At 36.4% G+C, this 25,599-nt stretch overlaps 1 protein-coding gene across 1 annotated transcript in view; it reads right to left on the bottom strand.

Annotated features, from left to right (window-relative positions):
- The window catches only part of LOC137385844 (kinesin-like protein KIF27), a 63,776-nt gene that overhangs the window by 30,165 nt on the left and 8,012 nt on the right, over positions 1-25,599 (bottom strand). Inside the window, exons 7-19 of the mRNA XM_068072417.1 lie at positions 23,476-23,514; positions 22,883-22,905; positions 22,280-22,375; positions 18,733-18,956; positions 18,281-18,361; positions 12,419-12,543; positions 11,335-11,470; positions 8,372-8,446; positions 8,041-8,127; positions 7,030-7,248; positions 5,203-5,378; positions 4,105-4,196; positions 3,661-3,784 (exon numbers count right to left, since the gene is read on the bottom strand). Coding sequence (XP_067928518.1) covers positions 3,661-3,784; positions 4,105-4,196; positions 5,203-5,378; positions 7,030-7,248; positions 8,041-8,127; positions 8,372-8,446; positions 11,335-11,470; positions 12,419-12,543; positions 18,281-18,361; positions 18,733-18,956; positions 22,280-22,375; positions 22,883-22,905; positions 23,476-23,514 — 1,497 coding nt within the window. The remainder of the gene's footprint in view (positions 1-3,660; positions 3,785-4,104; positions 4,197-5,202; positions 5,379-7,029; positions 7,249-8,040; positions 8,128-8,371; positions 8,447-11,334; positions 11,471-12,418; positions 12,544-18,280; positions 18,362-18,732; positions 18,957-22,279; positions 22,376-22,882; positions 22,906-23,475; positions 23,515-25,599) is intronic.

The following is a 25,599-nucleotide window of genomic DNA, read 5'->3' as shown; positions in this document are numbered from 1 at the left end:
TAACTTTATTCATACTATTTGACAAATTATATAACTATATTTCCGGGTAAGTTTTAGTCTAAAGTCTAAACAATTGCACCACTTACTACTATTAGTGTAGAGTTATTCTGTAGCTTTGAATTTTATTTCATCTTATTTACGTTTAGTTGTACAACTACTTTTGAACATAAACATACGATAACCAACTATTTATACTTTATATATTTGGACCGTTCAATATAACCTAAAGCCTGACATATGTAGTTGCGTACTCTGCAGCAACTTATAAATTTGACAGCGTGACAAAGAAGTGTAGCTATTATTTATGGTGCTGTTAGCTTACTGGAGACTTCTGAACTCACCGAGAATAGCATGCCTGCTCTGTTACGTTACTAGAAACTTTCTAGTAGAAACTTTCTAATAGAAACTTTCTAGTAGAAACTTTCTAGTAGAAACTTTCTAGTAGAAACTTTCTACTAGAAAGGACATTACAGGTATAATATTCCAATGACATGGGTTAGTGACACTACTGTAAAGAGTCAATCTGATTCCATATGGCCATAGCTAAGAGCAGCCAAAGAAGTACTAACACTTCACCAGATGCTAGAGACAGCAACCTGCAGTCTTAAGTAACCACAAGATTATCTGACTAATGGTCACTCACATCAAATTTAAAATGGTTTTATCAGTCCGTATAGATATTTTCCTATCGTTTTAGATTTTGCTTGTGGTTTTTGGTGATCTGACTGCCGAGATGGTTCTAGATTAAAAGCGACGAAACTTGATCGCAGTATAAACGCTCAAAAGAAAAAGATTTATCCAAAAGGTATGTCAACTGTCGCAGTTCCCGTTTGTCTCTCTCATTATGATATCGGCTACTCCATTCAAAATGCTGTGTTACGCGTCTCTATTGACATATATTCCATTTTGCATTTGCTCATGATTGTTAAAATAAAACTTCAGACATTGCCTCAGAAACATCACTCTAGATCAGGGACCAGGAACCTTTTTCACTGAGTGAGCCAAAAAACTCACATGTTTCAAAATTTAATTCTAGGGAAAGCCATATGTGTATTTTGAATCTCGAAAACATAAAATGGAAAAGGAAGACCAACAAACTTAGTATGCTTTGAAGGGTTTAGCTTTTGATCTATAAATGACTCGTGCGGTCTCTGTGTGGCCTGCACAGAGCAGAGTAAATAAAGCACAGAAACTCTTTGCCGCGCGCGCCACATCAAAAAGTTGCAAATGAAAATTTATTTCTATTAAATGGACGTTATTTTTTATTTTGTTTATTGTTACTGTTGTATTATCATGTTAATTAAATTAACAGCAAAAATATGAATTATTTTTTCGATTGATTTATCAAAGAGCCAGATGCAATCGCCAAAAAAGCCCCATATGGCTCGAGAGCCATAGGGTTCGCTACCCCTGCTATAGATATTTAAGATGATTTAAAGATAGGTTGGTTACAATTTGCCCCATTGCTTTTTTCTAAATGCTGTGTAAACCTATGAGTACCTGATGAGACCATTTATTTATTACTTATAAACAAAACGTACGTCTATTGATGTCATTTTTAGGCAAGTCTGTTTTAGGCATGCATTTTAACTTTTTTTTAACATTTTAACCAAGTTTTGTCGATTTCTATCTTGAAACATCCTGGCAGTCAGATTCCCAAAATCTTAAATCATAGAAAACTATTTATACCGGTACTTTCTGATAAATCCTTTTAAAATTTCATGTGAGTAATCCTTCAAAAACTGCGGATTATTAAACTAAACCACAATAACAAACCATGACTCATCGTTGGCACCATAGCGCAAACTTTACATATTTTTTGTAAAGGTAAATTTTCCATGAGATGCATACAGTAAGTCTGTTGGACAGGAAAAAATACATATCTACAAATTTACCTCATGGTTAATCGAGTAAACCGAGTGAACCATAAGAAGAATTGACAAATACGGCCATGCTATCAGTCATTGTTTTGTTAGTCACTTAAGGAACTAAACAGAAAATTATAAGTAGTTATAATCCCTGCATAATTCCTTTCTTAAGATGCTGTTTATATCTAATGAACCAGGATCCTTGAGTTATACTCAAATAACTTATTAGTTCTTCTTGGTTATATCTGTATATCCTTTAATATTCCAATTTTAGTTTATTCAATTCACGGCTGTTAAAAATAATACTTTGCTGTAAGAACATTGGTAACTGCTATCCAAACTAGCTAATCTAACATTGTCTCATGGTCGTTTACAGCTTGCGATACTGAGATAATTCATCAATAACACCGCACTGCAAAAACAGCAATTGCTGATTATTCTTAAAATCGAGTTAAGAACTAGCAACAGCTGCTCAATTACATTTATTTTTAATTTTTATTTCAAAATAATTGGGCTGATGACCGAGAGATTATATAACAGCAGTCACTCAATGTCACTTAATGAATTATAAAATTAAACAGAAAATACCTGTTCAATTTATCTCATTTTGCATAAATATACCATACCAGCATATCCCGCATATTTGCAGGTGCAACTAGTAATTTGAGATAGTCGTGCATAGGTCAGAATGGCTCAGTAGTTTTCTGTGAATTAACTTTAAGATCTGGATAATATGCATATCATGACCATGCTCTCGAATAAGTCTCAAATTTCCATCATAAAGTAGCCTTCCTACACATAGATATTGAGATTTTGTGTTAGATGATGCTAGCAGGGAACAAAAACTGAGTGTCGGATAGAATCGAACACAAAGGAGTCTTAAATCATTACTTGAAAAACTATTTTAAGAAAGACTATTTAAAACTGAGATATTGCACAAACAGCTGAAATCTACTATATAACGCTATATAACGGCTGCAGTGCGCATGCACCGAGCTTATCGAAATCTATGAGTGGTAAAGACTCCAAGGTGCAACGTAGAAAAACTTACCTACTCCTTGCTGTTCTGCAGATTTACATTCAGAGACCAATAGAAATCCTTAAAGGCTATCAGTATCATGTATACCTGATTATCCACCTGCACTACCTGGCAATGCAAACACTTGATCATCCACCTGCACCACCTAGCACTAGGTGCACCTGATCATCTACCTGCACCACCTGGCGCTAGGTATACCTGATCATCTACCTGCACCACCTGGCACTAGGTATACCTGATCATCAACATGCACCACCTGGCACTAGGTATACCTGATCATCAACATGCACCACCTGGCACTAGGTATACCTGATCATCTACTTGCACCACCTGGCATTAGGTATACCTGATCATCTACCTGCACCACCTGGCATTAGGTATACCTGATCATCTACTTGCACCACCTGGCACTAGGTATACCTGATCATCTACTTGCACCACCTGGCATTAGGTATACCTGATCATCTACCTGCACCACCTGGCATTAGGTATACCTGATCATCTACCTGCACCACCTGGCATTAGGTATACCTGATCATCTACCTGCACCACCTGGCACTAGGTATACCTGATCATCTACTTGCACCACCTGGCATTAGGTATACCTGATCATCTACCTGCACCACCTGGCACTAGGTATACCTGATCGTCTACCGGCACCACCTAGCACTAGGTATACCTGATCGTCTACCTGTACCACCTGGCACTAGGTATACCTGATCATCCACCTAAACCACATGGCACTAAGTATACCTGATTGCAATGGTCAGATCCCTCAGCCGACTGTTGAACTCCTGTGACTTGAGTTTCGCTTGTCGAATCTCTTTTTGGTGTCTGTCCATGCTGAGTCTGACATCTTTTAGAGTTCCGCTCTCATCTGAGACAAGAAAAAATAAATATTAAAAAGGAATTCAAAGCAAACTGAAAGAATTGTGACTAGGTTACTAGTTTAACAAATAACACAACAAATCCAGACATCTATGATGAGATTGAGAAGCAGTATGCTCATATCTTTATGTAATAAACATTTGATAGCAATCCGTGTAGTTCTGAGAATCTCTTTTCCAAATTTACTGAAGTGGTTTCTGAGGTTTCAAATACAAACTTACAGCAGTAAGTCTTCTGTATTCAGTAGAACAGTTGAACAAACAGTAAGTTTTCAAAGAGCTAGCCTAGAGAATAGGGTGTACTGAATACCTGCTTGCGTCTCTCTGATCGTGACTTCTCCAAATGACAATGTCCTACTTCTTGATTTTTTTGGGGGTGACTTTTCTGTCAAGCCTGTGTCACTACAGCACGTCAACTTAGACATGTAACTAGTGGAAGAGCTAGTATAAATAGTAAAACATAGAAATTATATATTTTAAAGTTTTAAATATATAAATTTTCAGTTTCATAGTTTCAATTTAGCTTTAGTTTTCACTTAAATGATGAATTATGATCTTATTAACTTGAATCGGAATAATTTTGTAACATTAACTATAAAATGGTTGACTTAATTTATGTTTCTCCTGCTTTGAAATAATCCTAAAATAAACTAAATTTTAAATTTCAATGAATTCTAAAATTTAAATGTGTTCTTACAGGCCATAAAATTAGAAGTATACTATGAGAGCTAACTAATTGCAATATTCACACCCTATTTGTACAATACTAGTCTATCTTTATTAGTTGTACAACAAAAATATCATCTCATGGCAAAATACTCTTGCACTGATGTTGACAAAGTCAGCATGCTTAAAGGAAAACAAGCATGCATGTTCAGGGAAAAAATCATACTTGGAAATTTATAAAAGATCAAATAACTTCCTGATGCTTGGCTAATCCTAACAAACTTCTCAGGATCACAGAAAAAAAACACTCAGCAATGGGAAACAGACCGTGTGCAACTGGCAACATGTGAGTAGAAAGCAGCAGTGTCTAGCAACAGATAACGAGCAACAGCAATTATCTAGATTTTAGGGACAACGAGTAAAACTAAATGGCAACGGGCAACAGATAACAAGCAACAGCAGCTAGCAATGTCAAATAGAAACAAAAAAGGCGTAACAGCAACTAGCAACTGGCAACAAACAACAAGCAACAGCAATTATCTACAGACAACGAGCAACACTAACTGGCAACAGGTAGTAGACAACAAGCAACAGCAACTGGCAATGACAACTGGCAACAAACAACGAGCAACAGCCACTAATAACAGGTTGATCAACAGCAATGAGCTAAACCAAGCTAGGGGTCAAGGGATAATGCTGGTATAGCGTATGTAGATTCTCCAGCGTATAGTTTGTTACTAACTTGAGTCCCGTGAGGTTGTCTCTTTCCTCCAGTTCAACGTTGCCCGTGAGAAATGGCTGATGAAGAACCTCATCTTCATCATCGAGCCTTTCAACAAGTAGCTGAGACCTGGCCCTAAAACCCTGCATATATCTCTCTATGGTAAAGAGTGCCGGGCTTGTGTGCACTGGTCGGGCCTACAATGTGTAGTTATCCACATCATAATTCCCATAGATTATTTGAACACAGCTCGAATAACTAAAAACAAACTTCAATCTTCGTGCAGAAATTGCGGTTACATGTTACTCCTCGTCAAAAAAGGAACCAACCATTGGCAAACTATTACACTAGGCAAAGAGTGCTGGGCAGTGGCTATTGTTATACTACTGGAAGACTAAACAGGAAATAAGGGAGCATTATCGGCGCACATATCTACTGCATTATGCTATGGTAACCACAGTATAGTACTATGGTAACGCAGTAAAGTACTATGGTAATACAGTACAGTACTATGGTAATACAGTATAGTACTATGGTAATACAGTACAGTACTATGGTAACACAGTATGGTACTATGGTAACACAGTATAGTACTACGGTAATACAGTATAGTACTATGGTAATACAATACAGTACTATGGTAATACAGTATAGTATTATGGTAATACAATACAGTACTATGGTACCACAGATAGTACTATGGTAACACAGTATAGTACTACGGTAATACAGTATAGTACTATGGTAATACAGTACAGTACTATGGTAATACAGTACTATGGTAATACAGTATAGTACTATGGTAATACAGTATAGTACTATGGTAATACAGTATAGTACAATGGTAACACAGTATGGTACTATGGTAACACAGTATAGTACTACGGTAATACAGTATAGTGCTATAGTAACGCAGTATAATACTATGGTAATACAGTATAGTGCTATGGTAACACAGTATAGTACTACGGTAATACAGTATAGTACTATGGTAACACAGTGTAGTACTATGGTAATACAGTATAGTGCTATGGTAATGCAGTATAGTACTACGTTAATACAGTATAGTACTATGGTAATACAATACAGTAATATGGTAATACAATATAGTATTATGATAATACAATACAGTACTATGGTAATACAGTATAGTATTATGGTACCACAGATAGTACTATGGTAACACAGTAGAGTACTACGATAATACGGTATAGTACTATGGTAATACAGTACAGTACTATGGTAGTATAATACAGTACTATGGTAATACAATACAGTACTATGGTAATACAGTATAGTATTATGGTACCACAGATAGTACACAGTATAGTACTACGGTAATACGGTATAGTACTATGGTAATACAGTACAGTACTATGGTAATACAGTATAGTACTATGGTAACACATTATAGTACTATGGTAATACAGTATAGTACTATGGTACCACAGATAGTACTATGGTAACACGGTATAGTACTGTGATAATACAGTATAGTGCTATGGTAACACAGTATAGTACTGTGATAATACAGTATAGTGCTATGGTAACACAGTATAGTACTGTGATAATACAGTATAGTGCTATGGTAACACAGTATAGTACTGTGATAATACAGTATAGTACTATGGTAACACAATGACTAACCATAGCATGTACTAGAGACTCTAAGAACAGAATACATGTAGTTGTGTTGTTTCTCCTGATGGCACCAACTTATTTTAACTCTGTAAACACATGTTTTTCGCTGTTCATTATTTTCACTGCTCTATTATAAACTTTCCTTTACGAATCAAGTGCAGCTTGGCTCAAGAGCGAGAGAAAAGGAAATGACTCATAAGAACTTACGGCTGGCTCCTGGAGACGAGCTCCATGAGCCGGAACAGATTTCGCTCTTCTTCCGGATGACAGTTGGATATTTTCATTTTCCAGAGATTCTCCTAGACCATCTCCATGGGGGCCAACCTGGTCTAATGCTAGCTGCTGCTCTAGGAGAACCTCTTCCAACTGAACACAACGCTTCCTTACGGCTTCCAACTCGGATTCAATCGTATGATGTTCAGTAAGCTACAATAGCAGGAGCGGGCATAAAATGTCCACTATAAATATTTCTAAGTTAAAGTTAACCTGTTCAGTTTCTAATTTTTTACAAATTTCATTTTTAACTTGATGTGCTGATACCAGACAAACAGATTTGATGTCAAATTCGATAGCATAAATTCTCCTCAATGTAATCTTTTCCGGCTGCCTTCAGCTCACCTTTAAAAATGAGCTACTGCTGCCTTTAAAGATGAGTTACTGCTGCCTTTAAAGATAAACTACTGCTGCCTTTAAAGGTGAGTTACTGCTGCCTTTAAAGATAAACTACTGCTGCCTTTAAAGATGACCTACTGCTACCTTTAAAGGTGAGTTACTGCTACCTTTATAGGCAGCAACTCTTTAAGATTGAAATTAAAAGCTTTTTACTAAAAGTATTTAAATTATCTCTCTAAAAGTCTAGTTGTAAATTTAAATACTATTTTAGACCTGACCATGTTGATGTTTTACACCATTTTTTACATTGGAAGATTGGATAAACTTTGAGCTATTAAACTAAAACTATTTTATCCAGACACTTGGCACCATGAACTTAGCAATAGCTTTTGTGCAACAGGATGCAATAGACATGTTAGGACTCTTGTTACAAAACTATCTGTCAACAAAGTACTGTAGGTTCATTGATGCGGGTAGATGAACTCTTCAAGCAAGCTTACAAGGGGCAACAAACTTTTTAGCTCATAACACAACTAAGTTTCTACACTCTATCACTAAAGATGAATGCTTTTCACTACTACATTGAGCTCTGCAGCACAAACTCACCAGCTGAGCATTTTGATTCTGTAGCTCAATGATCTCTTTCGCCTTTTGTGCAAATATCTCTTCATCATTCTTCAGCATTTCTTCGTACTGAAACGTTGAAATCTAAATTTATCTACGAAACAATAACACACCGACGCAAGCAGTTGGATTAAGTATTTTTGTTGCTTAGCAACACACGCACAAAAACCACCTGGTGAACATAGGAATGTTAAAAAATGTAATATAAAACTATTTAAACTTTGCGTTACCAAGTAAAACTGTTTTTCCTTGTTAAAATGTAACCATGAGAAGCAGACGAATTCTGACTCATGTGTATTCCTCATCGGCTTACCTTTGCCACTTCCTGTTTCACCTCATTGGTCATTCCGCTATTTGTAATTGGTGGCAACGGGGTGGATATCCTCAGCTACAACAATTTTACCAAATTATTGTTTTATATATTAGCCAAACTTAGAATGCTTCTTGCAGAACAAAAGAATAGAGTAAAGCCTCAACATTAAAATATTATCCTATTTGTCTTTTAAGTCAAAACTATCATATCCTAGCATAGACATCCTTATGAGAATACATATTTTATTTAATTTTTTTACAGCTCAAAATGCAGTGATACCTCTTTAAGGTAATTGCAGATAACCTTAAAACAGATGAATTATATAATATCATACAAAAACTATATACAAAAACTAAATTAATAATGTAACATTCAGTAAAGAGATTTCTATTGATACCTTCTACCTTAGAGACACAAATAACAAGTGCAGAGTAACAAGTAACAAAATTGTAGAGACTTGGAAGTGCATGTTGTGGAGTGAGAAGGAAAAACATTTGCAACGTAATTTACTCTAGCTTACGCTAAATAAAGTTTAAATAAAATTAGTTTATATTTATTATTATTTTCATGTTTTATTCTTAATTTATGCCAACCTTTTTAGTTGTTTTAAAATATTTCATAGGTCGTATGTTGGACATTACTTCAAATATCGAGACAAATGTATTCAGTCAAGTTTTACACTGTATACAAAAAATTTACATGCGGTCTTGATCAAAAATCGAGGTTTGACTGTATACAACAGCTATCAGTTTTGCACTAGCTGCCTTCTCTAGTTACATAGACTTGCATTTAGTTTTTCTAAATTTTGAATCAAACCCGTTTACCCGTTTTACACTGTAGGCCTATACATGTAGCTAATAATATTCTAGCTAACAATATCCTGATATTGCCAGATATGCAGTGAGTGAGAAACAATAAAACGCCAATCTTGACTATGCCACAAAATTTACCAAAAAATATGGATAACATATACTTCGCTCAAAATTGATGTTCTAAAAGTATTAGTAACTACTGCATTTTCGCTATCATTGGTTAGTTATATTTTGGTGCTGCCGCGCATCTTATTATAGTGTACCAAATGACTATATAAATCCTCACTCATTTCCGTGACTCATCTCCAGCATGTATGACTCATTTACATCCTATAAACTATCTCAAAACTTTTAAAAATTGTAAAAATTATTTTTCCTATTTATGATATGTTTTATAAGTAAATAAAATAACCATGAATATATATAGATATTTTAAAAACTCATTTATTTAGGATAGTACATTCTAACACGAAATTTTATTTTAGTACTTCTAGATTGTATCCAAGTATAATAAATGTGAAACTATATCACAATATAATAAAATAATTTGATATTAAAGTGTTTATGGTTTATCAGTTTTGCTACGTAATAATAATTAAAAAGGTTTAAAGCATTCTAGCAACTTTTATACAAAACAAAAATCACCATGAAAAAGCAGAGAAGACTGAAACAACATTTTTATAGTTAAAGCGACCCTAAGCTCAACATAATTTTCTTTTCCTCAATCCGAGTCATTTTGTTACACGCTCAATCAACTTCCCTTTTGCAATCCAGTGAGTAGACAACCGATGATATGAGGCGTGAAGACAGGAATTTGCAGCCAAGCTACTCAGTTTGATATCATGTTTTCCTTATGAGTTACTTTCGACAGACGCGAACATCGTGTCATGGCTCACATGTAAATTAGTCATTAATAGGACATTCCAACACAAACTTTAGAGTTTACAGTTATACCTGATGAGAAAATATTTCGAATCGCTTTCAAGCGGCCAGTTTATATCTTCTTATTGAGAATTATATTTTAATCAAATTCTATAAGTCACCATATTCTAGCAAAGATGAAGTTTGTTGGCTATAATACGTTATTTGAAAAACTCATCTCAAAATCGGTCTGGCATATCCTCAAACACAATGGAACAAAATGCACCTGCTACTTGTGAAAACATGCCACATTAGCTACCGCCTGCCTTATCCTGTCAGATATCTGAGTTGAAAATTTCAAGCCAAGATCAACAAACTAAGTTTTGCATTTTTCATTATTTTTCCGCGCCACAGATTATCATGTTATTACCTTATCCCAGTCTCTCTGAGGAAAGTCAGAAAGTTTTCCACAATGTCAACTTACTAAGATTTGAAGTCCACCAAGAGAAACGATCGAATAAACAATGAAATTAGCACCAGTTCACAGCCCCTGGCTTGTGATGTAAAGGAGTTAAAATACATTTTCATACATTTAGAATGCATAGTACCAAAACAACATAGCGAACATGATGCCTTATGCCTCATATCAAACACAGATGTTTATAAAATAACTGACGCTGTTGTGACCGAATCAGTAAGAATACCCAGAATTCCAAACATGAGATATTCCTAGGTCTGTCTGGAAGGCAAGTGATATCAAACCGATAGAGGGCAGAGTAGCGTTTCAGCAAGAGTGCAAACCAGAAAAAGGCCAGAAGTTGAAGTTCTAGTCATACAACCATTCTCTAGCTTCATTTAATTGTCTGGAGTCACTGCGGGACAGAGTAAACTCGTCAACGATCTAATTATATAACACAAAGTTGATTTATTATTGCGATAAAAGGAAACGACTGCAAACATCTTTAGAAACGACTAATGGATAGGAAACTCTCCTCAGAGCGTGAACAGCTAGCCAGTCGGCATGAATGACTTGGCACTTCGAGGAGGTATAAAATTAGCTATTAATTTGTGATGGAAGTTCGTTAGAAAATGCACGCAGCCTCAACTAGCGGACTCGCCTTTTGAGAAATAAAACACAAAGCTCTTAAGAAATCGCACAAGAAAACTGAAGACACCACAAGTAATGCAAATCCTGCATCATAAGGAAGGAAATTATTCTGTAAAACTTTGGTTTAAGATAGCACTATAAAACTATTTCCGTCCATGACTGGCTCGAGATGATACCTGCGCATTGTGCCATTGTCTCAGCCAATCCTGTATGGCTGACTTTGTACTCGATTTAACTGACTCCTTGCTGTCAATCTGAGTCAGAGTGTCAGCTGCCAACCTCAGCAGTGCTTCATACAGTTCGGATGTCCGCTGCAGGCTGCAAGAGATAAGTAAAATAATCACCAATCAACGTCTGTATACCCATAATGAACACACAAAAAATTCTAATGTTTTCTTATACGGTATATATAATTTATATAGTGTCTTTGTCGCTTAATAAATGATAGAACATTATTTTTACTCAAACCTGTATGCAATGCGAAATAAACCAAATAGGAATTTTTTATTGACTAGCTCAAAACTTACATTTACGAAGTTTTGTTAAAATGTTCATATAAAATTTGTATATCGAGAATTTAACGAAACGTGATATATATCTCTATCTTTTAAACAATCACTTTACACAGTTAAATTTAACCCGCACCTCCACAATACTTGAGATGGTCTCAAATATGCTCCACATACTCTTTATATTGTACAGTAAAATGTGAACACACTGTGATACTATAGATAGCAGGTAAAATCTAGTATGCAGATTTACAAGTAAAATTTGATCAGCGAATCCCAAGAGGCTCAAAAAATAGAAGGGATGGACTAAAATATTGTGTTGGCGTTATGCTATCAGGTATTCTTTGCATCGAAACATGGAAGGCCTTAATAAAATAAGACAATCTATTTCTTTTCATTCATGTATCATGATTAATATCTGAATAGTTAGAAAATGCCTCAGCTGCTATTTTTAAAAGATCTCATAAAATATTAGAAACAACTGTTGGCCATATTGGTAGTGTGAGCTTTCTCTCGGTAGAATAAATTATCACACCCTGAAGAAGTTCCGAGACTAGTGTTCTGGTTATAAAGTGTAGCTTATTAAAAAGTTTGCGGCTTCTCGTCTAAAATCTTATAAACAGGCTTATGACAGCACTTTAAAATAAAAACATTAAATTTAGGTAGAGAAAGTTTGGGAAGGTGAGACTGATAATCAGCATCGGGCAGTATTTCTCTGGGAGCAATAAAATATTACACCTTGAAATGCAATCACTACCTGATTATTTTATCCTCTCGATCCTGTAGACTGAGTGCCACTTGTGACTCAATTGCCGTGCGGGCTGACAAATTAGTCTCTTCCCTTAGCAACGAGTCCTTAATCTCCAGTTCTCTTTTTAGTGCCTAGCAACAAGAAATACAAAATGCTAGTCGACAGATGCAACGCCTGCGTCATTAACTTTATCCTGAATTTAATGACTAACAGACGCACAGCCGTACTTTTACTACACAGGTTGAGAACTGAAGGCCGTGGCAGACAGAATTCTGATGCGTCTAGTTCACCAAATATATGTTGTTTATTAGCAAGTTTCTTTCTAGCATCAACATTGTCTTCTCTCAGAGCCCCCTGGAGAATTGCCATGGCAGGCGACAATATTTAGATAATAAGAGACATATCCCTGTGTGAGGTCTCAGACACCTCATAATAGTATTAATGTATGCACTATCATTTCAACCTGTTGGCACATGCCAGCATTTCAACCTGTTGGCACATGTCAAAGATGAGCATTTAGCAAGTGATCAGTAAATGCCTTACATAGATAAACTTGTCCAAAGTTACTTCATAGATTATGATATGAAGAAAGGCTGTTATAATGATATAACATTATATATTATAGTATGTTATATACAGTCAAACATGGATAACTCGAACTTCACGGGACCGAGCAAAAGTGTTCGAATTATCAGAGCGTTCAAGTTATCAGAGCCCTGTCACACGTCCATGTATTTACTTATTTATTAGTAGATACATGGACAAACTATAATATAAATCAAAAGCACAAATGGCTTGTTTCAAATTAAATGCTTCTAATGTAAAGTTTAAAACGTTTTTATCAAAAAGTATAGAGATTTTTCTATCACTTGAGATTGGTTTGTTGTTTGAGGTGATGTTATTGCCAGGACGTTTTTTAGATTGACATTGGCAAAAAAACTTGATCGTTGTTGAAATGCTCAAAAGAAAATACATTTTTTTCTTTTGAGCGTTTTACCCACGATCAATTTTGCCGATTTTTCTTGAAGTTTATGCAAAGATTACCTCACTTTACCTTGCTTCCGAAGGGTGATCGCTAAGCGGATGTTTGGTATAAATCAAATTTCACCAAACCTTTAGAAAAGTCGTTGACAAAAATATTTTGCCGATGGTGGTAATAACGATGCTTATGAATTGCGAAAAGTTGAGGTTTACCTCTATGGCTTGGAATAAAGTGATTTTCTAAAGCGATAACAACCGTTTTGGTAGCCGTTGGGCAAAAAACAGTTCGAGTTAACAGAGTTGAGTTCGAGTTATCTATAGCAATTTATCATTACGTGGGAACGGACCAAAGAAACCGTTCGAATTAACCATGTGTTCGAGCTATCCGTGGGCGAGTTATCCATGTTTGACTGTATATTACATTTGTTATAACTATCTATTATTATATTTATTATTATATTATATCATATATCATATATAGAATATATATTATATATTCTATATATTTATTAGTATAAAACTATTTTTTGTTCTGGAAGCAGTCTAAAGTTGGCTAATATACATAAAACAAAAATTTTGTAAAATTGCTGCAGCGGAGGATGTCCACCTCGTTGCCACAAATTACAGATAGCCCAATGACCAATGAGGTGAAACAGGAAGTGGCAAAGGTAAGCCGATGAGGAATACACATGAGTCAGATTCCGTCTGCTTCTCATGGTTACATTTTAACAAGGAAAAGCAGTTTTACTTAATAACGCAAAGTTTAAATAGTTTTTCATTACATCTTTGAAGATTCCTATGTTCACCAGGCGGTTGTTATAACCTGTTATTATAACCAGCTATTCTTTATATGAGCAACAAAGCAATGACTATAATTGTTTTTGAGCTCGTCAGTTGTGTCCATAATATTATTAATATGTATGATAATAATATCATAAATAATTGTAACAATTAGAGTCAATGTTTAAAGGCTTCTCATCATTGAATTCCCAACACGGAGTTATTAAAATCTGTTTTTCGTGCAATGCATCTGGCCATTGATATTTACAGACAATTGGTTGACCATGTGTCTACAACTAGCAGAGTATAGTACAGAGTTACAGTCTAGCCAGTAAAATACTCTACTAGAAGTTTATTTATTTATTAAGAGTATCGGATACACTTATGAAGCAAACCAGAATCTAGGTTTCGAATGTACAATGCCCATGTAATTACCCTCCATTACAGTTCTTAAGTCGGTTTTCACTGAATTATATTAAAATTCATGGAATTGTTTCTTGTATTAATAAAAAAATAAGTTGTACAGGTAAATCTAGTAATGTTTACCATAAAAAGTTGTAATAATGTTGTACTATACATGCTTATAACTACTAAAGTTTACAATAGCTCAGCAGACCAGAGAAGACCTGAACCAGAGTCAACTAGCTATGTGAAAGTTAGAGAAGCCCTAGCTGTGACTTCAGTAGATTTCTGTTTCTCATTCGAGTTTATTACCTGCGCAATATAGTCCTCAGACTATGTGGTGATAACTCTTCACGTAAATGCAAGAATCTTTATAGAAGAGACTGGCTATAACTAAATAATTTTTGACAATAATGTTAACTGCAATTATAAGCAGCAACCAATCTTGCATCAATAAATGGAAGAAGTGATTTTTGTCATATAAGTCACGTGTGGCATAGCTATTAGAACTGGCTGTCGTTGTCTTTAGGAGACTCAAGGATAAACTGAGGGGTCAGCGACTGACAGAATAGTTAATAGCGGGAGTCTAGAGAGGAGCCTGGGGAGTCTGTCGCCAAGCCTAAATATGCCTAACCAACCAATTCTATTGCTCAATATCATTGCTTTGCTCGACGTTACACTGCGTCAGATGAGCCAGACAACCCACTAGAGAATAAATACAACCATTCCCTCAAATCCACAATACAGATAAAAACTGTAGGCAGATTCATCTCAAGGAATACAGAGGGTACTGATTTTAGTGTGTGTATAGAACTACTAAATCGCAGCAAGATAGTATACTGCAACTTAATGGGGTTTTATCGCACTACTGGTTAATATTCAAAACAAACCATATAAATCAGTAAATCGTACTAAATGCACAAACTACAAAAAATCAAACTAGGCATATGTAGTAAGTAAGTGAATAACGTCGAATATTTCCACCACTCACTCTATGACGAGCCTACACGTTCCATTGTCTCGACAGGCCATATTTTCATGCTCACAAAACACATCTCCAATACTCTTACATAGAAAAAGGAGATTTTCGTATCATTCTAAGTGAATCACTAAGAATATGATGAGACAAATCTTGGAAACAACAGAGTGATTAATCAGGGAAACGGAGTGATTCAACTTCCATGGCAATTGTGAGGTAAAGGAATAGCTAATAGTAATACCAATGACCTAGGGAACAGCACTACCACCCACTCCAGGAACTCTACAGTTACCCTATAGAGACATGAGTCACCAACCAGATACAGCTGTCGTATGTTTAGTGACATAGCTCTTTTTGACGCAGAGTCTAACTTTAGCTTTGGATCTAGAATTTGCTAATTGTCCTCACACCTCCACAAAATAGTAAATAGTTGAAAGTATTTTTATATAAACTAATTCAGTACTGCTGAAGAGGGTTTGATACCTATTAAAAAACTTTGTCTGGATATTTCTGGTACTACCATATATGGTACCACCACCTATATTTTGTCGCAAACAGTCTCTGCTACATTGTGCACACATGTTGTCTAGAGTGATTTTACCTATATAAATTATTTAATAATATAATAATTGCAGATGATAGCTTGCAAAAGCACATGTTAAAGGAGGAAAAATGTAAAAATAGAAGTTGTGTCCCTTGACTATAATGTTGCATTTATGATCTGGCAAATGAAAATGGAGATCAGGAAATTTGTGCTGTAAGAGCTATCGATTCTTGTAAGCTTAAAAAACATTAATAATCAAAAAATTTTTTACAAAATTATTTTATCTAATCTTTTGCTTAGTTTTTGTGAAGTTCAAAGTTAAACAATCGTTGGTAATGTGAAAAACACTCAGCAATGGCGTCGTTCTAGTACCATTGTTCAATTAGATATAAACACTAAGCAGAAATATTAGCCTTGACCTAGTATTGGTTTAACTGAATAAGCAGTGATTTACAGGAGACAAATTTGTAAGAGGTTTCACAACATGAAATTGCTGTGTATAAACTTGATTTACAGGAGACAAATTTGTAAGAGGTTTCACAACATGAAATTGCTGTGTATAAACTATCATGTATAAACAGTAACTCAAGAGTGGCATTGGCTTTCAATGTTTAACTCTAAAATGCATTACCGCAGCCAAATCGAGTACACATCAGCATACAGTCCAGGTTTTTTACGTTTTTCAAGTATTTCAGCTCAGCTGTGGCTCAGGCCCTATCATCAGGCCCTCTAACTCTCTTTTCCAGTTTCAATAATTATGTGGAGCGCATGTTATGAATTGCTCAAATACCAGCTCTTGTTGGAATATGTCAAAAATTACTACAAAAGTTGCATCGTTAAATCAGCTCGCGAGTGCCTTACTTTCGTATTAGACGATTGTGACATGCACTTGTGTAGCCAAACATTCTGAGAAAATTGATGTAAACTCTGACACGCAATCACCTGATTTACACCAGCCATTTCTAACATTTAATTTTGGTGCTGCCAAGCGGAATCAATTATTGAACAGTTAGGGACAAACATGATTTAAAACTCAGCATATCTGTTTCTTTTTGTAAATGTTTTCAAGGTAAGCTTACAAAATAACTGCGAAAAAAATAAAAATTGCTTAGCTATTGGTCAGTTGACTGCAGCAAGATGCTTAGCTATTGGCCAATGGACAGCAGCAAGATAGAGTCTGACTGATTATATAGTAGTGTGGCACACGACTTGCTGTTTACTTGTAAACTTTGTTTTGAGTGATCTGAAAAATGCACAATTTATTCTAAAATTATCTAACATATTGTCATAATTAACGTCGCTACATAGCAAGTCGCTACATAGCCTTCCGCAAGGCGAGCTGAATTGTAATGAGTAACTAATGGTGCTATGCGAGAGGCCTTTATCAGGAACACTCCTGCAGTAAGCCAGACATCTGGTTCTTGCCTAAACAGGAGTAACACTAATAGATCATTTAATGCAATAAAGAAACATGGCGGATGCCATCGCCCTTCAGTGTATAAAGCAGTTTTACAGATGATCGAGCGCCATTGTCATTTGTAATCAGAATTGAAAAACTGAATTTTATGAATTTCATAATTTCATAAGAATAGTAAATAAATTAAGGTGCATCCACCCGCAATGCCTAGCCTTTATGGAATAGCACACAAGTTAAAGTGCATCCACCCGCAATACCTAGCCTTTATGGAATAGAAAACAAGCTAAGGTGCATACGTCCGCAATGCCTATCCTTTATGGAATAGAACACAAGTTAAGGTGCATCCACCCGCAATGCCTAGCTTTTATGGAATAGAACACAAGTTAAGGTGCATCCACCCGCAATGCCTAGCCTTTATGATAAGATTAACCCTGTCACACACAGCTCACTTTAAACTTAATAGCACTGCGTGCCATATAAGAGTTTTTAATTAGCTCTGTTTTAATTCTCTCAATTAGCATTCTTAGTATCAATCAAGCATTCTTAGTACGAATTGTAACAGACTCACTCAGATACCCATAGACACACGCATACACATAATACCCAAAGAGGCACTCATACTTAGATACCCATAGACATATGCATACATTTAGATACCCATAGACACACGCATACACACGGATACCCATAGACACACGCACGTGCGCACGCACACATAGATACTCACAAACACAAGCATAAACACATGCATGGTATCTGGGTTACCTGAATCTCATTTTGCATTTCTTCCATTCCAATGGACTGCACATCTCGATTTACCACTGGCTTATTCTTTATGTTTCTCGCCTACAATAATGTATAACAATAAAAATATGAAATATGCTTGCGTGACCACGACCAGATATGTATTTAGCATTTAGCCAACAAACAATGGCTACTCAGCCAAGTTTATTCATGAGAAAAGCCACGAAGCTTAGCAATTCTTGGCAGCCATGCGAGTGAGAAAGTTGAATGAGTGGGATGGTGAACAGGTCATATAAGAATACTCACACCGTCTTTAATCATAAAGGAAATTACTTTCTCTGAGCCACAAATAAACACACACGCGTTCTACCATGGCCTCGTAACATCTCCCATCTCATTTGCCCCACTGATCTTTCAACCATCAACGCTTAATTAACTTTCACATATTTATAAAGTGATTTCGATTGACGAACCCTGTTTGCATATTTGAGTGCATTAAGCGTCTCGTCGAAGTCGCTTGAAGCAGGGCTGATGCAGCAGATCATTAATGTCTTGGAGTTGCCTCCCAGAGAATCTTTCAAAAGCCTCGTTATCTTCGAATCTCGATAGGGAACGTGAGATGATTTCTTCTTAGGGTCCCCAAGAGCGCTGATAACATTGCCTAAGGCCAATAACCCGGTATTTATTGTGATAGATTCTACAAAGCAAATCACAACTCATCAAGTATGGTACGATTTCTTGGGTGTCAAGTCTGTCTAGCCAGATATGTTTCCTTGCGTTAACGCTTATTTCCTGAGCGCTATTCTTTATCAGCTATATAACATAGAAGACTGCAAGCGCTACATCTATGTACATGATGATGAGTGATACATGGCTAAGCCATAAACAGAGGAGCTAATCGGGGCTCCCACACAATACCATGGCTACCACTCTGCTGAGTGCATGCAGTAACATGGCTATCACTCTGCTGAGTACTTACAATACCATGGCTATCAGTCTGCTGAGTACATGCAGTAACATGGCTATCACTCCTCTGAGTACTTACAGTACTCTGGCTATCACTCGCTGAGAGCTTACAGTACCATGGCTATCACTCGCCGAGAGCTTACAGTACCATGGCCATCACTCTGCTGAGTACTTACAATACCATGGCTATCACTCTATTGAGAGCTTACAGTAACATGGCTATCACACTGCTGAGTACTTACAGTACCATGGCTATCAGTCTGCTGAGTACTTACAATACCATGGTTATCAGTCTGCTGAGTACTTACAGTACCATGGCTATCAGTCTGCTGAGTACTTACAGTATCATGGCTGTTACTATGCTGAGTACTTACAGTACCATGGCTATCACTCTACTGAGTACTTACTATACCATGGCTATCACTCTGCTGAGTACTTACAGTACCATGGCTATCACTCTACTGAGAGCTTACAGTAACATGGCTATCACTCTGCTGAGTACTTACAGTACCATGGCTATCCCTCTGCTGAATACTTACAATGCCATGGCTATCACTCTACTGAGAGCTTACAGTACCATGGTTACCTAATTTTCAGTACTTATCATATAAAAGCGATATTTAGCATATTTGCAATGCTATGCACTGCAGACCCATTTGTTAAATTCATGTCAAACCAGACCTGCTCCTCTGCAGTATTATCATGATAACACGACTACCTATCAAGTGAGTGATGGCAAATCTGTTGCTATCTAGCAATCAAGTAATTACAGTTTAGATGTCAGCACTATATACACACTATACTACAGAATTCAAGTAAATACATTGTAGCATATTCATTGTAGCTTTGAGTTTTCAGCATACCGAAATATTCCTAAACATTTGTTACACAGGCGCACGTATACGGTTCAGTTTGAGGTAAAGATAGTGTCACGTGTAGACTCTTCATCAAAGCTAAAGGTATGAGTGTAGGGGGTCCAAAAATCTATCGCTTTTTGTGATGTTATCAGGGGAGGGAGGCGTTGGGAGCGACCGGACTCGCTTGTTCTTACAATTGATATATGAGAGGACTGCGGCTCGTGAATGCATCGCATTATATCAACAGTTGTCGTTTCCTAGAAGCCCTCAAACTGTTAACATCTCGGCTATTTATAGACGCCTATGAAGTGCATCGGTTTAACACCTTGGGACTCGCAATGCTCCACCTTCACTCTATCACTGCTTCACGTGTTCAGATGCTCTATAATCCACCTCCGTAAAAATTTAATTTAATGCTAAATATTACTTCAAACAGGTTGATTGGAGTAAAGCCATTGATATGAAATTGTGATGCACGTTTCCCACTACTATGCAGCTGTGAACTGCGCGTAACCTTATATAATCTGTATTCATATTTCATTCATTCAGCAATTCTGAAATTTGTGAGAAATATAATTTGTCAGCTAATAAAATATTAGCATGCGGATGTGAAATAAAATTGATTCAAGGTGAACATCTAACGACCTGCGAGAGACTGTGCCAGCATGGCTTGGTGAGAATATCCTCAGTTATGTCTATTAATCAGCATCCATTGGAATGAGTCAGCTGGCGTCCTCATTACCGGGCGCGGAAAGGACACGCTTCTCCACATTGATATGACAATTGAGTTGAACAGTCTAGTAAATGCTAGCAAAATTTCATTAATTAAAACTATTAAAAAACAGGATGTTTTGCAGGCAGCGAAAGGGCAGATATGAGTGGAGGAGAAAGCCCATGGGCCCGAAAGGGCCTCTCAACAGCATCATTAAAATGTACTGAACCCTGTTAATCGTCAGCCTGGTAGCGTATGGTTGACAGGTGTGAGCATTGAGTGGTAGTTATATACATGGATGGCTCCGTTGAATAGTATAGACAAGGTGAACAGGTGATTGCCAGCGCAATGATTTATCAATCCCCTATTTTATCATGCATATTTACTATTACCAGGTGCTTATTGAACACAAGTTTGTGTACTTTAACAAAAATTATCTTCTTGTCAGATGAAAATAGATTGAACAATGTTTGGGTCCAACTGCCATACCAACTCTAATCCAATATTTTGTAAGTAAAACAAGCTGGCATATACAAAAGAGTCCCCTCAGGTGTTGACACTCATTAATTAATGCTGAGCACTCATGACTAATGAGTAATAAAATGATGAACATAATAACATATTTTAATATAAAAAACCAAGAGAAAAGCAGCACTATAATCTTTAATAGATAGGTCAGCACTTACAAACAGGTCTATGACTTATACGCATTTGCTCACAAAGGCTTTTGAAAATGAAAACTTTAAAATAGTGCACTTCTGATCAACATCTCCTAAAAATCAAATGAACATTTTTGAAGATGCGACACAAACGCGATGTTATAGATGCGCAGCCTTCTCAAAACCCTCACAATGCGAACTAAATCACTGCGTCCACTAAAGCAGATCGCGTGCATCAATAATGCAAGAATGACTCTATACTTAGAGCGCACTTCCGATGCCATTTGTGTTTGTGCAGAATATTCTAGTATAATTAGCTTCTCATTGGCTAATTTTCATCAAACCGAGCACACTAAACACTTTTTTCAATGAAATGAAAATTATGCCGTTATCGTCAAAAAATGTTTGTTTTACAATAAAAACATTATTAGGAATACTTAAAGCCGACTATATACTCTTACAGAGCAGTGCTTTAAATCAAGAACTTCATTATCAATATTGTCATTGTATATTCTGCATATTTTATATATCCAATAACCTTGCTACGACCTCATATTGGCCGGCATTCAGCTCACATTCGTACAAATCAAAATCATGAAACAATAGAAAAGCGATTACCACATTCCAGCATTCAACTGTAGCCTTTTAAATAGTGCTTTTAGCTATGATATGAACATATCACGGTGTAGCCAAAGCTGAAGGCCACATCAAATGCATTATTTATTCATAAGTATTCTTTGGTTCATCACTCATTTTTTATTTTCACACGCAATCAATGTTGTACTAACACTAGTGCACAGAACGTGTGAAAAGAAGTAAGACTGACCTTTGAACCTGTCACCAACATTGCCAGTCCTATGGGCTCTCTCAGAACCGGCGAGGTCAACAAAGTGAAACTTGGAGCAGACATAGTTGTATTGCTCTAAAAGGAAAAGTGAAAGTGAAACTTGGAGCAGACATAGTTCTAGCGCCCTAAAAGGATAAGTGAAAGTGAAACTTGGAGCAGACATAGTTGTATTGCCCTAAAAGGATAAGTGAAAGTGAAACTTGGAGCAGACATAGTTGTAGTGCCCTAAAAGGAAAAGTAAAAGTGAAACTTGGAGCAGACATAGTTGTAGTGCCCTAAAAGGATAAGTGAAAGTGAAACTTGGAGCAGACATAGTTGTAGTGCCCTAAAAGGATAAGTGAAAGTGAAACTTGGAGCAGACATAGTTGTATTGCCCTAAAAGGATAAGTGAAAGTGAAACTTGGAGCAGACATAGTTGTATTGCCCTAAAAGGATAAGTGAAAGTGAAACTTGGAGCAGACACAGTTGTATTGCTCCAGAAAACAAAGTGAAAGTGAAATACCGACAAGACATAGTTGTATTGCTAAAAGGAAAAGTGAAACTTTGAGCCCCGACAGTTTTATTGCTCCACAAGGAAAATACGAGAAGGGATAGAAGATACATCCCTTCGCAAATTCAGGGTGACATCACCTGCCTGATGTAACAAGCTGGCCAATAAAAAACCGGAAGCACTAAATAGATGTTCGTGTGTCAACAGCGGAGACACTTGAAACACCAAGACTTGCATGGTTCATACGCTAGAGAACAAAGTCATCTTACAGCTGAATCACAAGTATATCTAGAAATTGATTGTCTGACATAAGATTCTCCTCATATCTAGAGCCCTTGATGACCAGGCTAAGTGCTCTATCAACAGGATGATAGCAGCAGTAGTCATCAGCAAGCTACCTAGGTCGAAAAGAGTCAAGTTTTAGAACTATATCTTTCACAAGCTTCTTGATTAAATGGAGGAGATAGTTCAGAGGAACCGTAATTTTGTTTACCTATTATTGAATTATTGGCTTTTGAAGGTCATGCCAAACATTCATATGGTTTCAATCAATAACACAAACTCTTAAAATTTCTAATTTTTTACAAAATAAACTCAATTTTAATTGGCCTAACACTATTGGCCTATCAATTGTTAACTAAGCTTAATGACAGTAGTAATGCCAGGGAATCCATACATACCCGGCAGGCTATCATTTGTTATATTCTGGCTAGTTTCTTCTGCCCTCCATTGTTGCTCTAAAATAATAGTCATTAAAATAACCCATAAACACCGAACAAAAGCTAAATTATCTTACTGTCTCTTAGCAATAACGATAAGAGGCATGAATATCATCACTAAACTATGCCGTTTTTAAACCACTTTGGAATTTTCACGCATTTGTCACAGAGACAAAGCCGATTGACCTGTGGTCTCCAGGAAGCATCGTGACGAAACACCGTCTCAAAGACATATCTTACGTAATAACGCCTATCCTACGACTGACTTTCCTACATTAATACTCTTGAGACAACGTAACGCTGTCTCCCATTCTTATCCGTAGAGCAGCTGAAGAGGTGAGTGATGTACTGGGAATGCAAAGCAGCTTCGGGGCTAATCTCAGCGTCTTTCCGACTATAGATAAGGTCACAATGAGACATTCTCTGCCAATAGAACATACTTCAGCGTAATTTAGTGAAAATTAAAAATAGAAAATCTTTGGCCTCAAAGGTAGAATCAGATGCCAGATCTATAGATCTAAGCATTGTTATCAGTGTAGCAGATGACAGCTCTATAGAAATGTGCAGCCCAGTCACCTTTTGAGTTCCTCACTTGTGACTCAATTGACCGCCTTGTGCATGATCATCACCAAGGCTCTCAGGTCCATTACAGATTTTTTGAAAATTTGAGTTCTGACAACTTATAAATAAAAAGTTTTTATTGATTCTAGTAAATCTTAATAGCTTGAGTAACTGGCACTTGCTAGTGAAAAAACTGCAGATTCTAATACACTGTGAAGCGGATACGACATTTCAATTAAACGAATATTTACTGGTTGGCTATGATATAGCATTTAAAACTGGTTTTTCAACATATAACTTAAAAGTTTTGTTTGTTTATTAGGAGGTAGGATCACTTTCTGGTGCTAAACTGACCAGAACTGCCAATAAAAATCTTAAACTTAATCTCTCTGATAAATATTTGTTACCAGCTCAGATACATCCTGTTGATATCATCAACCCCTTCCAACTTTGGCATGCTTTTTTAACCTTGTCGGTTTGATTATTTTTGACCGGAGTAAGTTGTTGCAGTACATTAAATGTTATCACTCATTTCACACATTAGTAACATATTATTAGATCTAAAAGCATAGCAACAATTCAATGTCCAGATGGCCAGCTAGTGATGCTTTATGTGTTATTTTTAAACTTGAGGATTCGTGACAAAAACACATGGCAAAAAACTCATTGAACAGACGAACTTGGTTAAAGATCTGTAGCTAGAGAATATGATGTTCAAAAGAGGCACAACTTTAACCATCCAATTTCAATTATGCTTCTATACACTTCTATTCCTTTTTAGATGTTTATTTAATCACCTATGTTTATCTTCAAGATATACAATATTAATAATAACATTGAGGGGCCCAATAACAGAACTATTCAATTTTTATTTAGACACCAAACCTTTAAAAATTATAAATACATTTCACACAACCATCACAAGTATATTGGTGATGGTGGAACTGAGTCAGAGATTATCAGAGAGATATAATTTATACTACCAGATAATTGTATTCAATTTCTGTCATTTTTAATTGACAACTTGTCCTACTTCAAGAATAGATTGTCAACACTTACATAGAGTGACAATAAACACAGAGTGTGACCTGCTGGAACACTTACCTAGAGTGACAGTAAACACAGAGTGTGACCTGCTGGAACACTTACCTAGAGTGACAGTAAACACAGAGTGTGACCTGCTGGAACACTTACCTAGAGTGACAGTAAACACAGAGTGTGCCCTGCTGGAACACTTACCTAAAGTGACAGTAAACACAGAGTGTGACCTGCTGGAACACTTACCTAAAATGACAGTAAACACAGAGTGCGATCTGCTGGAACACTTACCTAGAGTGACAGTAAACACAGAGTGTGACCTGCTGAAACACTTACCTAAAGTGACAGCAAACACAGAGTGTGACCTGCTGGAACACTTACCTAAAGTGACAGTAAACACAGAGTGTGATCTGCTGGAACAGTTACCTAGAGTGACAGTAAACACAAAGTGTGACCTGCTGGAACACTTATCTAGAGTGACAGTAAACACA

This window comes from Watersipora subatra, chromosome 1 (assembly GCF_963576615.1).
Source record: "Watersipora subatra chromosome 1, tzWatSuba1.1, whole genome shotgun sequence".
In the NCBI taxonomy this organism is placed as follows: Eukaryota; Metazoa; Bryozoa; class Gymnolaemata; order Cheilostomatida; family Watersiporidae; genus Watersipora; species Watersipora subatra.
Note: the sequence above shows the minus strand (reverse complement) of the source record. Positions and strands in the feature narration are given on the sequence as shown.